Source organism: Vicugna pacos, chromosome 33 (genome assembly GCF_048564905.1).
Source record: "Vicugna pacos chromosome 33, VicPac4, whole genome shotgun sequence".
NCBI classification, from domain to species: Eukaryota; Metazoa; Chordata; class Mammalia; order Artiodactyla; family Camelidae; genus Vicugna; species Vicugna pacos.
Genome location: NC_133019.1, coordinates 19,830,630 through 19,847,435, shown reverse-complemented (window position 1 = coordinate 19,847,435; position 16,806 = coordinate 19,830,630). Strand labels below are relative to the sequence as shown.

The 16,806-nt window shown below is 40.1% G+C and overlaps 1 protein-coding gene across 2 annotated transcripts in view; it reads left to right on the top strand.

The window, feature by feature from the left end:
* Positions 1 to 16,806, top strand: part of CUL5 (cullin 5) — an 85,186-nt gene that overhangs the window by 15,627 nt on the left and 52,753 nt on the right. For both annotated transcript variants that reach the window (XM_031674851.2, XM_072953911.1), the window contains exon 2: positions 549 to 658. In XM_031674851.2, the coding sequence (XP_031530711.1) occupies positions 549 to 658 (110 nt within the window). The remainder of the gene's footprint in view (positions 1 to 548; positions 659 to 16,806) is intronic.

Here is a 16,806-nt window from a genome sequence, read left to right as displayed (position 1 = left end):
AGTACTGTCAGCCAGGGGAGCTCATCCAGCCTTTGGTGTCCAGAATTTTTATTAAGGCCTCGTCGTGTACTCATTGCTCCTGTGGGTAATCTCAGGCTCCAGATTGGTTACCCAACCCCCCTACCTTAAGCCACATTGTTGGTGTTTCTAGATTGGCCGCCCCCCACCCTGACTGTATGGTTTGCTAGCCCCCTCTTTAAATCCCACTGCTAGATTATCCAGTATGACCCAAGGTCCCCAGGCAAACAAAGACTCTCTTATCAGATAGAACATTCCAAGGGCGCAGAGGTACTACCTACTCCGAGCCAATGGCAAAGGCCAGACCTAGTCAGTGAGCAAGGCTGAACTTTCCACACATACGGCTGACTTTTTTTTTTTTCTTTTATGGTTGCTTCCTGTGATTCCTTGGTACCAGATTTAGTTTTTAGGGATTCTGTTATGGAAAATTGATTCTTTCAAATTTCTCTAGATGTCTCTTGAGATAAAAATAACAGACACTTCTGACTTAACTGCATTTAAATTAAACTATTCTTTTTTTTTTTTTCAAGAATAAAGGTTCTCTTCAGTTTGAAGACAAATGGGATTTCATGCGTCCAATTGTTTTGAAGCTTTTACGCCAGGAGTCTGTTACAAAACAGCAGTGGTTTGATCTATTTTCGTAAGTAATCCATTCATTCTGATTTTTTACTAACATTAAGGAAATGTGGTGACCGTAATCAAATGGAATTCTGGCTCCAGGTGGGTCTGTTTACCTGTTTGAAATTTTTACTGGTTGTGTTGGGGGTCCCTAAGACCACCTCTAGGTTCAGTCATTTGCTAGGAGGACTCAGGGCTGAACGTAAAGTCGGACTCACAGCTGTGATTTATTATGCAAAAGAATACAAAGCAAAACTACCAAAGGGAAAGGCATGTGGGGTCAAGTGTGGGGAAGAGCAGGCACAGATTTCCAAGAGTACCCTCCCAGTGGAGTCACACAGGACCCATTTAATTCCCCAGCAATGAGACTGACAGCGTATGTGATTCGTTTCTATCAGGGAAGCTCACTGGAGATTCAGTACCCAGAGTTTTTCCTGGGGGCTGGTCATATAGGCAGCCTTTGCCTGGCATGTACCAAAATTCCAGACTCTCAGGAAGAGCAGGTGTTCAGGGTAGACCATATTGTTTGTACAAACGGTTTAGGCACAGTGAGCCATTCTTATCATTTCAGGAAATCTTTATATCACTGTAGGAAACTGTTGAGCATTCAAGTTCTCAGATACCAGCCAAGGCCAAGCAGGCTTTTCTAAGGAATACAGTCTCAGCTCTGCTGTGTTAATAACTTTGGGCCTTTGGCCAGAATGTCTTTACAGCAACACTAGTACCAGTAGGATGCTCCCCCACCCCCACCCCTATGTGCAGCAAGGCAAGACCAACTTGTTATACCTTTTAGAGGGCCTAGATTTAGCTAATTAAAATAAATCCCGCCAACCATGAGGCTTACCTCACAAAAACAGGTAGCTTTCTCCTTCTGTTTCTGTATGAACCTTTTCTGCATGGCAAAATGAGGCATCAATTGAGGCAAACTGCAACTCTGGCCATAAAGTTGAATTAGACCTGAGAATTTTCCAGGGTTGAAGCAGTGTCATGATGGTCAGGGCACACACACAAAACAGTGCAGTTTCAGAGGAGCCGCACGGTACCCCGGAAACAAAGAGTTTGCAGTTGTTAGGGCACTCCAGGAAAGACCGACACGCGTCAGGTAGTGTAGGTTGACAAGGCCCTCAGTGTGTCCTCCTCCCACGGGGCGTCTTGCTCTATAGAGTTCTCAAATCCAGTCCAGTAAATTCGGTTCAGGCCTTCTTTTCAGATGGACGAAGGCGGTTATTTCACACTGTGTCCGTGACGCCATTTCATTTGCCTTGTGGTGTCGATGCCACTTAGAGATCTCCTTTGTGAACGATGTAGGAATTTGGCCTGCTCGCTGCTGCCTCAGAGCACTGTTAGGCGTGATTGGAAGCTCAGTATTCCGTTTGAATTCAAAGCACTCACAACAGTGTAGAAAGCCGAGAACAGGAGTTTTCCCTTAGGAAGAAGGGAAGACTTTCAAGAATACTTAGGAAAAACAAAAATCATTGACGTCCTCCTCCCATGTGCCTCACTAGATACTGGGTTTTATTTTTTGTCTCTATAAAATCAGTGTGCCCCATTCATTAATGAAATCTTTTCATTTTTTCCTAATCCAGACCTGAAAGAGGAATGAAAACATTTTTGCAGAAAAACATTTTTGTACAACTTAACTAGAAAAACATATTGAAATCCCAAATTTTCAAAAAATTTCAAAATAAGTTTACATTACCTCCCACCCCTTTTGTCCTGATCATTTACCCAGTGAGCAGCCTAGAAAAGATTTAATTCCTTTCTGGAGATGGCTGTGTTTAATAATGAAGTTGCCTTACTAAGGTGTGTGTGAGGATGGGTTAGGTGAAGGTGAGGGAAATAAAATCAGGTTATTAATCCACTGTTGAAAACTACAACTAATCCTGAGAGCTGGACACAAGCCCATGGCAGTGAGACATCCCTGAGCCATGAATCCAGTCTGCTTGGAGCAAGTAGAGTGTACCCTCCCAAGCTGCAGCTTTTGGTAGTAACCACAAGTTAGTAACGCACTTCAGGTCTGAATACCTGGTGCAGAGCCCATCAGCAGCTTGATTGCAGATGGCCCCGGCGGAGAAGGAGCCCTGTTCTTTGGGCATCTGCAAGTGGTTCAGGTGGTCTAACCAGAAGCCATGATGTCATCAGTCTGTGGCTTCACAGAGGATGTCTTAAATCTTCAGCAGTCCCCAAGGCAGAGTCCTGCTCACCGAGCATGAGCCTGCTTTAGTTCAGCACAGCTCGTGTTGAGGGTCAGACAGCCCAGTGTCAGACAGTGTCAGGTGTCTGCTGAGAGTCAGATCCAAGCACTCAGAATCTGTGAGTTCAGGATTCCAAAAAAGCCAATGGCTTTAGTTAAGCGGTAGCATAACCAAGGTACTGCAGACGCCACAGTCATGTCCTAAGTCCAGGTGACAAGCAAGACTTTTCTAAACCCTTTTTAACTTGTCAATCTTAGAGAACAAATTAATCCACTCAAAAATATGCACATCAGGCTGGAAAATCATCAGCTTTTCAGAGTCAGACGTCCGATTTCACAAGAGCTCAGTAGCAACTAAAAACTGCTTTTTAATACTCCAAAAATGTATTTCTGTCTGGAAATTTCCTTTATTTTCATGTTGCTTCCCTTTTCTCAGAGATGCCAATAGGTAAAAATAATAATAAATGACGTCCATTATGGAGATTTGTTCTGTTTCCAATGCTCAGACAGTTTAAATTCCAATCCCTTTACCAGCAGTAAAAAGCAAGGAAGTTGTGTCTCACTAAGTTTTTATTTTGCAACTTTTCCTGATTGATATGTTCCCTCTAGCATTTATGAAAGTGCAAGCATGTAATATTTTATACCTTTATTTATCATACATTCAGATGCAGTAGCCACAAAGTACAAAGCCATCTTTTAAACATCCCCTACCCCTTTTTTTCTCGTTACAAATTTATTCAAACTCTTAGCAATGAATTTAGCATTTCCAGTATTAACATTACAGTTGCCGGGAGATCCTGACTGGCATGTAAGAGGCGTTGGACGGCCTGCAGCAGCAGTAGTCAGGCTAGAGAAACAGCTGGAGTGGTCCCTTGGTTATCTGAAGCTGTCTTCAGCTCTGAGATCTAATAGAACTGTTAATTCCTCGTGCTTAGAGGATAGACCAAACATTTTCACATTGTGGTCCACCCAAAGCTTACCTTTGACAACTTCAGGCCTTTTCTCCTCCTACTTGGAGGCGAGAACAAAACCCAAAGGCGTCCTTTTCCTCCTCTCACTCGGATCAACATGGCCAGAAACAGCTAGGGGGCTGAATGAGCCAGCCGTACTGAGGTTAGAGCTATCATTGTCAAATTTCATAGGTAGCTCTTACCTCTTGCAGCAGATAGCACCTCAGCTGCTGGTTCACACGGTGGATGAGCTCATAAGCACACAAGCAGCAAAGTTTCATCATGCAACTTCATCTTTCCTTTTCTCAGACAGTGCTTTCACCATGTTTAATAAATCCCACTTCTGACACCAACCACGTCAGTGGTCTGAGGACCACCCCCAGGTTCAGTGATTGCTAGGAAGACTCAGGACTCGGCATATAGCTGTATTCATGGCTGCCGTTTATCACAGTGAAGGATACAAGGCAAAATGCAACAAAGGTGCACGTGGGAAAGTCCAGGGGGAACCAGGCACAATGTTCTGAGCGCCCTCTCCCGTTGGAGCACATCCACTTGAGTCCTCCAGCACCTCATCGTGACAACACATGTGAAATGCCGTCTGCCAGGGAAACTCCTTAAAGGCTCAGGGTCCAGGGCTTTTACTGAAGGAGCTGGTCATATAGGCAGCTTCTGCCTGACATGAACCAAAATCCCAGACTCCCAGACAAAAAACGAGTGTTCAGCATAAATCAGATACTTTACATAAACAGTTGAGGCACAGTGAGCCGTTGTGATCAGGAAATGGTGAGAACCCTCACAAAATCCAAATTCCCATGTGCCAGCCAAGGGCCACCAGCCTTGCAGCCATGTCTTGTAGGCGTGGTAGTTTCAGCCCTGCTGTAATGTTTGTTGGCGTGTGCACTAGGGAGAGACTGTGTCAGTGAGTCGTAGATGTGTGAATGAATAATCTGCACACATTAGGCTGTTGTGCTCATTTTTTCTCTTTATCATATAAGGAGGGTCTAATCCTAAACAATGTAGAATTTACTGCTTGATAGTAATTGACGTATATCCATGATTCTGCCTTTTGAGTTCGGTAAGAAGCAACTGAGACCTTTTTGGAACTTTATAGCATTCATGTATACATATAATTTTCTTAAGTTATTTGATTAAACATATTTTATGACTAATATGTTGAATGTTGTGGGGGTTTTGGTTTTGTCAATTTGTGTTGATTATATAATCTGTTATCTAGAATAATGCTGCTTCTGTGCAGATTCCTGAGTGGGAAAAGGAGCGTAGTGTGGTGGTGTTTCCTGCTTGAAGTTACTTCCAAGCAGAAATAGTCAGTAACCTTGTACTTGATCCAGTTAGTGGCCTCAGCACAACATTTTTTAAAAATCCTTGATCTCCTTAGAGTTACCGAAGGCTGCTCAGCACATAAATCCTTTTAGGTTAAAGGATTCCTGTATGTCCTATCATGCTTTCACCAAAACTGTAAAACCTACATTAGTTAAAACCTTTCTAAATTTTAACCTATTTAGCCATGTTAACTAATAACATTTAGCTTGTTTATGTCTTTCTAAATCTGCAGTACTAAAATGCTGTATTGGTATTAAACTACGTTGGTTGTTTGCCCCCCTTTTCCCGTAACCTGTATCACTGTTTCTCAGTCCAGGCGCTCTTGGCACTTTGGGTGTTGTGCATGTTGTGGGGTGTTTGTCACCTCTGGCCTTCACCCTCATGAACTGTGTGTCCTCCCTTCTCCACCCCTCATCGTTTCCAGTGTCCTGAGGAGGCAGTGAGCCCCTCAGCTGAGAACTGCTCCTGTAGATACATACTGTTTGGTTCCAGTCTGATTTGTAAAATTGAGGTCAAAATTAAATAATGAATTACTTTCAATGTATGAGACTTTTTTAAATGAATTTTTACTTTAAAAATTTTAATTTATGTATTTACTTATTTAATTAATGAATGGAGGTACTGGAAATTGAACCCAGGACCTCGTGCATGCCAAACATGAGCTCTACCACAGAACTGGTCCCCCCAACTCCACCACGAGACTCTATTTCTAAGAGAATTCATCTTTACTATAAATAATTTTTCTGTTTTTCTTGTTCCTAAGTTGGTTTTTGTGACAACACTTTCTCCTGTTTTTTCTCTTATCTCTTGTGTGCCTCGGCTCTGTCATCTTAGATGACTTGTCCTTTTGTGCCCCTTAATTACTGGTTTCCTCCAGAGTTCCATTTTTTTCCTTATTCTTTTACCTGAGATCTCGTATCTTTATAAGGAATCTGGGTTATTCTCCAAAGTTGAACTTCTGTACCCACATGGCCTGTGGTTCCCTGCATGTGTCTGTCCCTTAAGTTCCATAAATACTTCAGATTTAGAATGATGAAAATCTGTTACAGTCTCAACCGACAATCTGGAGGCTACCATCAACCTCCTGTTTTTGTGCTCCTTCATGTCCAACTGATGATTAGATTTCACAGATTTTTATTTAATATGTCTTGAATTTCTTTCCATCCCACTTCTTTTCCCCACTGTCTTGGCTGAATGATTGCAGCAGTCCTCTACCTTTTTTATTGTATCTCTGTTAGTTGTCTATTGCTGCACAACAAATCACCTTAAAACTTGGAGCTTGAAATAACAAGCACGCAGTGTCTGTGCTGTTTCTGAGGGGCGGGCATCTGGTAGCATCTGAATAGGGCGGATCTAGCCCAGAGTCTCTCATGAGGTTGAGTCAGGCTCTAGGCAGAAGACCTAGGTCTGTATTCAGCTAGGAGTGAATGATCTTCAGAGCTTACCCACACGATTGTTGTTGGCAGGCCTTGGTTCTTCCCTAGCTGCTCAGTTCCTCACTGTGTGGAACTGTCCGTCAAGCTGTTTACCGTGTGGCAGCTTGCTTTCCCCAGAGCAAGAAAGAGTGCTTCCAGGACAGAAGTCATGGTGTTTTATAACATAATTTTGAAAGTGACAGGCTATCACTTCTGTTGTATGCTACTGATCACATAGATAAATGCCTGTACACTGTAGGAGGGAACTGTACATGGATATGAATTCCAGCCAGAGGACAGGGATCATTGAGGGCCATCTTAGTGGCTGTACCCCAGAGGAAATAAATGATGCCAGGTTCAGAAGGTAAATCAAAAAACTTTCTAGTGTATATCATTAGGAATAAAATGAAAGAAGACTATTTTGAAAATGGAAGAGTCAAAATAAAGAGATTTTTCAAGTGGAAAGATGAGTTAAATAAATTTAAAAGATCAAATTACTGATTTGAAAAATAAAACCAGAGTTCTCCCGTAAAATAGAGCAAAGTATGGAAAATTAAATAAAAATTAAGACATACAGAGGATAGCTCTAGAATTGGGCTAACATATACTTAAGAGAGGTTCCAGAAGGAGAAGACGAAGTGTAGAGGAGAGGATGTAGTCCCAAAGGATAAGAAGAAAGTTTCCCAGGGCTGGAATCGTGTACCTTCCTACCCAGCCCTACAGATCTTCATATTGGAAGTGCTAAAAAAACATGCCTGTACATGTCCTTAAGGCATTTCAGAATTCCAAGGATAAAGAGTCCTAATTCTTGCAGAGAAAAAAAAAATCAGTTACCATTCAAGCAAAATAGACTCTCTGCACTCTTTTCATTGCCCAATGGATGCAGGAGGTTGATGAATTTTTCTTTAAATATCTAAAGGGGAATTCATTTGAATTTAGTATTTTATACCTAGTCAAGTTTTTAATCATATTTAAGGCAAGATGGACATACTTTCAGACAAGTAAGGGTTTAGAAGACTGAAGGATCCTGCGGAAATAAAATAGGTACCCTTTCTCCTACTGTTACCAACATTGGCCATTAAAGAGATTGAGCTTTACTAAACTAAACTCAGCGAGGTGCTCTTGAACTAGGAATCCTGACCATGAGATAAATATACATAGAAAAAGTAGACATCATCAATCCAAAACTACAAAAAAGAACAAATTAAAATATTTTCGCTAATTAAAATTGTCCCACGGAAACCAGCTATGAAGCAGAAGAACACAAACAGAGCGCTCCGCTGAGCTCAGTACCTTCATGCAGCCATGTGGGGTTGCTTGTAAAACAAACTTGAGCTGAAAATTCAAAAACTAAGGAGGGAAATCAACAAAAATAGGAGGAAATGAAATGAAAATTAAACTCAGAAAACAAATAGAAAAAGACAAAATCATATCAGAAATTGATCATAATAGATGAAGAAAAAAACATGAGATAAGCTTTCCAAAATAAAATAGAAAAATAAAAATATTATTAGTTAATCTGATAAAGGTGATCTGTGAGTATGCTAGCAGCAGACATGCCTGTAATGATAGTTGGAAGCATTCCGCTTAAACTTGGGAATGAGAAAAGGTGTCTTTGCACATTTCATTCCCATTTCTTCCAGGTTTAGAAATTTGTTACCATAGAATTGTAGGTAGTAGGCTTATATTGTATGTGGTTAACATCTCATTTTTTATCCCTAATCCTACGTATTTTTCTTTAATATGGGTATTAAGGAGTTGATACATTTTATCAAACTTTTCACATAATTGAGCTACAAAAATTACTTTGATATATCAGAACTTTTTGGATCCAACTATGCAATGCTTAAGTGCAAAGGACTTTATAGCCTTTGATGCATATATTAGACAAAAAAAAAGCTAGAAGTGAGTGGTTTAAGGGTTTTTTTTTCCAAGAAATGAAAAAAACAGCAAATTAAACTTGAAGAAAGTAGAAGGAAGGAAAGACAAAAAGGAAAGACAAAGACAGAATTAATGAAATACAAAATAATTACGAATAGAGAAAAGAACAAAGGTAAAAATTAGTTTTTTGGAAAGAATAATATTACGTTTTGTTCATTGTCATATTTATAATTTGCTTCCATATTAATGTCTTCTGATTTCTTTGATTTTATTTTGTTCTTTGTCTGGTTTCTTAGTTCTGTTATTGAACCCTTAGTTTTTAAAGTCTTTTTAATATTGTTCTTTACAATGAAAGCATTCAAACTGTACATTTTTTTCCTTAGTACTGCTTTTATTGTCACCATAGGTTTTTGTGCTATGAAGTGTTTTTCTTTTTTATTTCTTTCTTGATTGATAGTAATTTTTCTTTTTACTTTTTCTTTAATCCATGCATTATCTAGGAACTTAAATTTCTAGATATTGAAGTTTTTATCATTTATATATTTGTGGATCATAACCAGAGAAATAGCCTATAAAATTAGATTTTAAAAATTTTGTATGTATGCACGTGCTCTTAGGAAAAAATTATCTTTTTGTGATTTGAAAGAATCTCTGCCTAATTAATCATAGCCATTAATTGTATTTTTCTTTTCTTTTTTTTATTGATTTATAATCATTTTACAATGTTGTGTCAAATTCCAGTGTTCAGCACAATTTTTCAGTCATTCATGGACATATACACACTCATTGTCACATTTTTTCTCTGTGATTTATCATAACATTTTGTGTATATTTCCCTGTGCTATACAGTGTAATCTTGTTTATCTATTCTACAATTTTGAAATCCCAGTCTATCCCTTCCCACCCTCTACCCCCCTGGTAACCACAAGTCTGTATTCTCTGTCCATGAGTCTATTTCTGTCCTGTATTTATGCTTTGTTTTTGTGTGTTTGTTTGTTTTTGTTTTTGTTTTTTAGATTCCACATATGAGCGATCTCATATGGTATTTTTCTTTCTCTTTCTGGCTTACTTCACCTAGAATGACATTCTCTAGGAGCATCCATGTTGCTGCAAATGGCATTATGTTGTCGGTTTTTATGGCTGAGTAGTATTCCATTGTATAAATACACCACATCTTCTTTATCCAGTCACCTGTTGATGGACATTTAGGCTGTTTCCATGTTTTGGCTATTGTAAATAGTGCTCCTATGAACATTGAGGTGCAGGTGTCATCCTGAAGTAGATTTCCTTCTGGATACAAGCCCAGGAGTGGGATTCCTGGGTCGTATGATAAGTCTATTCCTAGTCTTTTGAGGAATCTCCACACTGTTTTCCACAGTGGCTGCACCAAACTGCATTCCCACCAGCAGTGTAGGAGGGTTCCCCTTTCTCCACAGCCTCTCCAGCATTTGTCATTTGTGGATTTTTGAATGACGGCCATTCTGACTGGTGTGAGGTGATACCTCATTGTGGTTTTGATTTGCATTTCTCTGATAATTAGTGATATTGAGCATTTTTTCATGTGCTTTTTGATCATTTGTATGTCTTCCTTGGAGAGTTGCTTGTTTAGGTCTTCTGCCCATTTTTGGATTGGGTTGTTTAATTTTTTCTTATTGAGTCGTATGAGCTGCTTATATATTCTGGAGATCAAGCCTTTGTCGGTTTCACTTGCAAAAATTTTCTCCCATTCCGTAGGTTTTCTTCTTGTTTTACTTCTGGTTTCCTTTGCTGTGCAGAAGCTTGTAAGTTTCATTAGGTCCCATTTGTTTATTCTTGCTTTTATTTCTTCTAGGAGAAAATTTTTGAAATGTATGTCAGATAATGTTTTGGCTATGTTTTCCTCTAGGAGGTTTATTGTATCTTGTCTTATGTTTAAGTCTTTAATCCATTTTGAGTTGATTTTTGTATATGGCGTAAGGGAGTGTTCTAGCTTCATTGTTTTACATGCTGCTGTCCAGTTTTCCCAACACCATTTGCTGAAGAGACTGTCTTTATTCCATTGTATATTCTTGCCTCCTTTGTCGAAGATGAGTTGACCAAAAGTTTGTGGGTTCATTTCTGGGCTCTCTATTCTGTTCCATTGGTCTATATGTCTGTTTTGGTACCAATACCATGCTGTCTTGATGACTGTAGCTCTATAGTATTGTCTGAAGTCTGGGAGAGTTATTCCTCCAGCCTCTTTCTTTCTTTGTCTTCAGTAATGCTTTGGCAATTCTAGGTCTTTGATGGTTCCATATAAATTTTATTATGATTTGTTCTAGTTCTGTGAAATATGTCCTGGGTAATTGGATAGGAATTGCATTAAATCTGTAGATTGCCTTGGGCAGTGTGACCATTTTAACAATATTGATTCTTCCAATCCAGCAGCATGGAATATCTTTCTATTTTTTAAAGTCTTCTTTAATTTCCTTCATCAATGGTTTATAGTTTTCTGTGTGTAATTCTTTCACCTCCTTGGTTAGATTTATTCCCAGATATTTTATTACTTTGGGTGCTATTTTAAAGGGGATTGTTTCTTTACTTTCTTTTTCTGTTGATTTATCGTTAGTGTAGAGAAATGCAACTGATTTTTGAACGTTAATTTTGTAACCTGCTACCATGCTGAATTCTTCAATCAACTCTAGTAGCTTTTGTGTGGACCTTTTAGGGTTTTCTATATATAGTAACATGTCATCAGCATATAATGACACTTTTACCTCTTCTTTTCCAGTTTGGATCCCTTTTATTTCTTTCTCTTGCCTGATTGCTGTGGCTAGGACTTCCAGGACTATGTTGAATAGGAGGGGTGATAGTGGGCATCCTTGTCTTGTCCCAGATTTTAGTGGGAAGCTTTTGAATTTTTCACCATTGAGTACTATGCTGGCTGTAGGTTTGTCATATATAGCTTTTATTATGTTGAGATATGTTCCCTCTATACCCACTTTGGCGAGAATTTTTATCATAAATGGATGTTGAATTTTATCAAATGCTTTTTCTGCGTCGATCATGTGGTTTTTGTCCTTTCTCTTGTTGATGTGATGTATTACATTGATTGATTCGCGTATGTTGAACCAGCCTTGTGTCCCTGGGATGAACCCCACTTGGTCATGACGTATAATCTTTTTTATGTGTTGTTAGATTGTACTTGCTAAAATTTTGGTGAGGATTTTGGCTTCTATGTTCATCAGTGATATTGGCCTATAATTCTCTTTTTTTGTAGTGTCTTTGCCTGGTTTTGGTATCAGGGTGATGGTGGCTTCATAGGATGAGTTTGGGAGTATTCCCTCCTTTTCAATCATCTGGAAGAGTTTGAGAAGGACTGGTGTGAGTTCTTCTTTGTATGTTTGGTAGAATTCCCTGGTGAAGCCATCCGGTCCTGGACTTTTATTTGTAGGGAGGTTTTTAATTGCTATTTCTATTTCCTTTCTAGTGATCGGATTGTTCAAGTGTTCAGTTTCCTCTTGATTCAGTTTTGGTGGACAGTATGTTTCCAGAAACTTGTCCATCTCCTCTGGGTTATCCAGTTTGGTTCCATATAGTTTTTCATAATATTCTCGTATGATATTCTGTATTTCTATTTTGTTTGTTGTAATTTCTCCATTTTCCTTTCTTATTTTGCTAATTTGTGCTCTCTCTTTTTTCTTCTTTGTGAGTTTGGCCAGAGGTTTGTCGATTTTATTTACTTTTTCAAAAAACCAGCTTTTGGTTTGGTTGATTTTTTTCTATGGTCTTGTTAATCTCTATTGTATTTAATTCCTCTCTGATCTTTATTATTTCCTTCCTTCTGCTGCTTTTTGGGGCTTTTTGTTCTTCTTTTCCTAATTCATTCAGGTGGTGGGTTAACTTGTTTATTTGAGATTGTTCTTCTTTTTTGAGGAAGGCCTGTATCGCTATAAACTTCCCTCTTAGCACTGCCTTTGCTGTGTCCCATAGGTTTTGAGTGGTTGTGCTTTCATTATCATTTGTCTCAAGGTATTTTTTAATTTCAGCTTTGATTTCCTCGTTGATCCATTGTTTTTTCAATAACATATTGTTTAATCTTCATGCTTTCCTTTTTTTCTCCTGTTTCTCTGTTGTTGATTTCCAGTTTCATGGCATTGTGGTCAGTAAAGATGCTTGAGATAATTTCTATCTTCTTAAAATTGTTGAGATTTCTTTTGTGCCCAAGTACATGATCGATCCTGGAAAACGTTCCATGTGCACTTGAGAAGAATGTATATCCTATTTTTGGGGGGTGTAATGCTCTGAAAATACCCACCAAATCTAGTTTTTCTATTGTAGTATTTAATTTCTCTGTTGCTTTGTTTATTTTCTGTCTGGAAGATCTGTCTAGTGATATTAATGCAGTGTTAAAATCTCCAACTATGATTGTATTCCCATCAATATCCCCCTTTATCTCTGTTAGTAATTCTTGTATGTACTTAGGTGCTCCTATATTGGGTGCATATATATTAACGAGTGTAATATCTTCATCTCGTATCACCCCTTTAATCATTATAAAATGTCCTTCTTTATCTTTCTTTATGGCTTTTGTTTTAAAGTCTATTTTGTCTGAAATCAGTACTGCAACACCTGCTTTTTTGGCTTTTCCATTTGCATGGAATATCCTTTTCCATCCTTTCACTCTCAATCTATATGTGTCCTTCTCCCTAAAGTGGGTCTCTTGTATGCAGCATATTGAAGGTTCTTGCTTTATTATCCACTCTGCCACTCTGTGTCTTTTGACTGGAGCATTTAGTCCATTAACATTTACAGTAATTAATGATAGATGTGTGTTTATTGCCATATTGAACTTATCTTTGCAGTTGAATTGGTATATCCTCTTTGTTCCTTTCTTCTTCCTTTTGTGGTTTGGTAATTTTCCTTTGTATTATCATGGATTTTATTTAATTTTTGTGACTCCCTTGTAAATTTTTGACTTGTGGTTACCCTTTTTTGTAAATCTGTTAACCCATTACTATAACTGTTTTTATTAAACTGATAGTAACATGATCTCAAACCCATCCTACTGTTAAAAAAAATTTAAAAAAGAAAGAAAAAAAATATTCTGCATTTCCCTGCCTCCCTCTCCCACTCTCCGATTTGTCTGTTTTCTTTATTTGTAATTCATGAGTTACCACCTTTCCAGTTGTGAGTTTCTCATTTCTGTAGCATCCTGCTGCTTTTCTATTTAGAATAGCCCTTTCAATATTTCTTTTAGCGTGGGTTTAGTGTTGCTAAACTCCTGCAGCTTTTTTTTGGTCTGTGAAACTCTTTATTTCTCCTTCTATCCTAAAGGATAGCCTTGCTGGATAAAGTATCCTAGGCTGCATCTTTTTCTCATTCAGGGCTTTGAATATACCTTGCCACTCCCTTCTGGCCTGTAGTGTTTGTGTAGAGAAATCAGCTGAGAGCCTTATGGGGGTTCCCTAGTAATTCACTCTTTGCTTTTCTCTTGCTGCCTTTAGAATCATTTATTTATCCTTGACTCTGGCCATCTTGATTATGATATGTCTTGGTGTGGGTCTATTTGGATTCTTCCTGTTTGGGACCCTGTGAGCTTCCTGTACTTGGATATCTGATTCCTTCTTTAAGTTTGGGAAGTTTTCAGTCATGATTTCTTCAAAAACCTTTTCAATCCCCTTTGATCCTTCTTCCCCTTCTGGGACCCCTATTATGCAAAGATTGGGATGCTTTATATTATCCCATAGGTCCCTTATGCTATTTTCATCATTTTTTATTTGCTTATCTTGGAGTTCTTCTGAATGGGCGCTTTCTATTGCCCTGTCTTCTAGATCACTAATTCGTTCCTCTGCGTTATCTAGTCGGCTTTGCACAGGTATTAGATCATTCCTCATTTCTTTCAATGAGTTTACCCATTCTACTTGGCTCTTCTTTATAGCTTCAATTTCATTTTTGACATATTTTATATCTCTAAACACTATCTCTTTTAATTCCTTCAGCAATTTGATCACTCCTTTTTTGAAATCTTGATCTAGTAGGCTATCGATGTCTATTTCATTGATCTTTCTTTCAGGGGATTCCTCTTGTTCTTTTAATTGGGAAAGGTTTCTCTGCTTCTTCATCTTGCTCATACCTCTCTGGCACTGCGGTTTATGGAGTATCAGTTGTCTATTTTGGATCTTAAGGATTTTATCTATCTAATGTCTATTTAGGAATAGAACTTAGAAAAAAAAGAAAAAAATAAGAGAGAGAGAGAAAGGTTTTTAAAAGAAGGGAGAAAGAGAGTTTGAAAACAGTGTATAATGAATAATAGAAGAGCGAGTTGAAGCAGAGTATTAATCGGGTTGAGACGTCCTTTTAAAACCTTTAAGAAAAAAGGGGTGGGGAGATGAATCGATGTATTTGAAACCTGTGTCTAATCAATAACAGGACATCAAAACCCAAGAGAAATAGAAATGAATTAAGAAGTAAAAATTAAGAGAGCAATTGAAAATAGAACAGGTAAAAACAGATTTAAAAAAAAAAACGGGGGGGTTGTCGGTGTTCTCCTGGAGTCTGTGTGCTTTTAATGTGAAGTCTTTCTGTCTTCGTCCTGTTTTGGAAGCTCAGCTTGTTTTCATAGGCCCTCCGTTGGCCCCTCTTCTGTGCTGCTCCCAGCACCTGTCGGCAAGCTGATCGCGCCTCCTCCTAACACGGGGTCAGGTGCAGCTCTCCTCTGCTGCGGGCGGGCGGGTCACTGCCCCTCCGGATGCCACAGTCAGATGTTGCAGACTGACCAGGCAGGAGGGCGGGTCGTGCCCCCTCCCAGCACCTCGGTCAGGGGCTGTGTTCCTGCCCGACCGGCGGGGGTCCGCTCTCCCTCTACCTGCGCCGCCAGTAGCTCCGCTGCTCTGTGCGGCTGCGCGCTCCGCCCTGGTCGGCGCTCCGCGGGTGGGCTCAGGGAAGACCGAGGGACAGCCTCATCCCTGCTCCTTGTTTGTCTTTGTGGAGCAAGTTCTCTGAGGGACCAGGATGGAAGGATCCTACCTGCCCCGGGCTATAGGCCCGTCTCAGTCTGGCCTTTGAGGCTGCTATGCCTTTGGGTGCGGATGCAGGTTTCGCCCCCCGCCCCCACCTGGGTGCTCAGCGCCGGAGAATACGGCGGCTGTGCCTGAGCTCCGCCTCTCTTCCCCTGAAAAGTTTCCGCGGGTTTTCAGAGATGGGGGTATGCACCCTTCCCCCGAGAGCACATCAACCTTGCTGCTTTATGGAGGGCCCAGGTTGTTCTGTCCTGTACACCCACAGCCTCGGCTCCCAGCCCCTTGCAGTCCCCCGGGGCTGCCTCCGTGCGGCCGCCCCCGTCCTCCGCCCGGCTTGGGCAGCCTGGCCCTGCCCGCCGCTGCCGGCCTGCGTCTCAGGCTGGGTGTCGGGGGGACGCTCTGTGCCCGTTTAACTTAGTTCTGTCAGACCAGGGCTGCTCTGTACAGATCCGAGCCTCGGAGGCGCCCCCTCCGTCCCGCTGGCCTCTCAGTTGGAGAGGGGAGACCCAGCGAGAGCGCCAGTCCTCCTTTGCCGCTCCCTCCCCGCGGGACCCGTCCCGCTGCTTTGCCTTTTGTTCTTTCTTTTTTCCTTTTCTCCTACCAGATTTTTGGCGTCTTTATCTTTTGAAGAGGGCGATGTTTTGTCGGAGTTCCGCAGGTGCTCTGGTTGGCTGAGTGGGTCTGTAGGTTGGGTCTTGGTGTATTTGTGGGAGAGGGTGACTTACGAGCGTCCTTCTACTCCGCCATCTTCTAATTGTATTTTTCAATTCTGCTGCATCTTTAATTTTTTTTTTCCAGATTTTTAAATGTTGAGAGATTTTCTGACAGTTTTGATTAGCTAAGCCATATGCATTCCTGGTTCTCTCTGCCTTGTGTTCCTACCACTACAGAGGCTAGATAATTTAACACTTCTTTGGCCTTCCTTACCACTAAGGTGGCCATGTGACATAATCCTGGCCAGTAGGTCTGTGGCGGGCTTCTCAGAAAGGTTTTGCTTTCCAGATGAATTGAACTAAGTGACACTCTCCTCCCTTTCCCCTTTGACCAGCCACAGACTAACATGCTAAAATGACAGAGTGAAGAAAGATCCTGGTGAGTCTCTGAGCAGACCTCAGCCAGTGCCTTTCTCCAGACTTCTTGTTACATAAGAAAAAGAACCTGATTAGGCCATTGTTGATTGACGCTAATGTTTTCCGCTGAGTGCTTCCTGATACAAGGATGTTTTAAAGTATTACAGTATATTTGTATCCAGTTTTTACATTTCTGATTCTTTTTGTTTTATATTTTGAGATGTATATTTTTTGGTATAAATAAATGGACACATCTTAATAAATAATGCTTTTTATCTTTAAACGATGTTTCCTCTCTTTAGTCCTTTTAAGTTTAAATTCTTCTTTGGATGATACAAA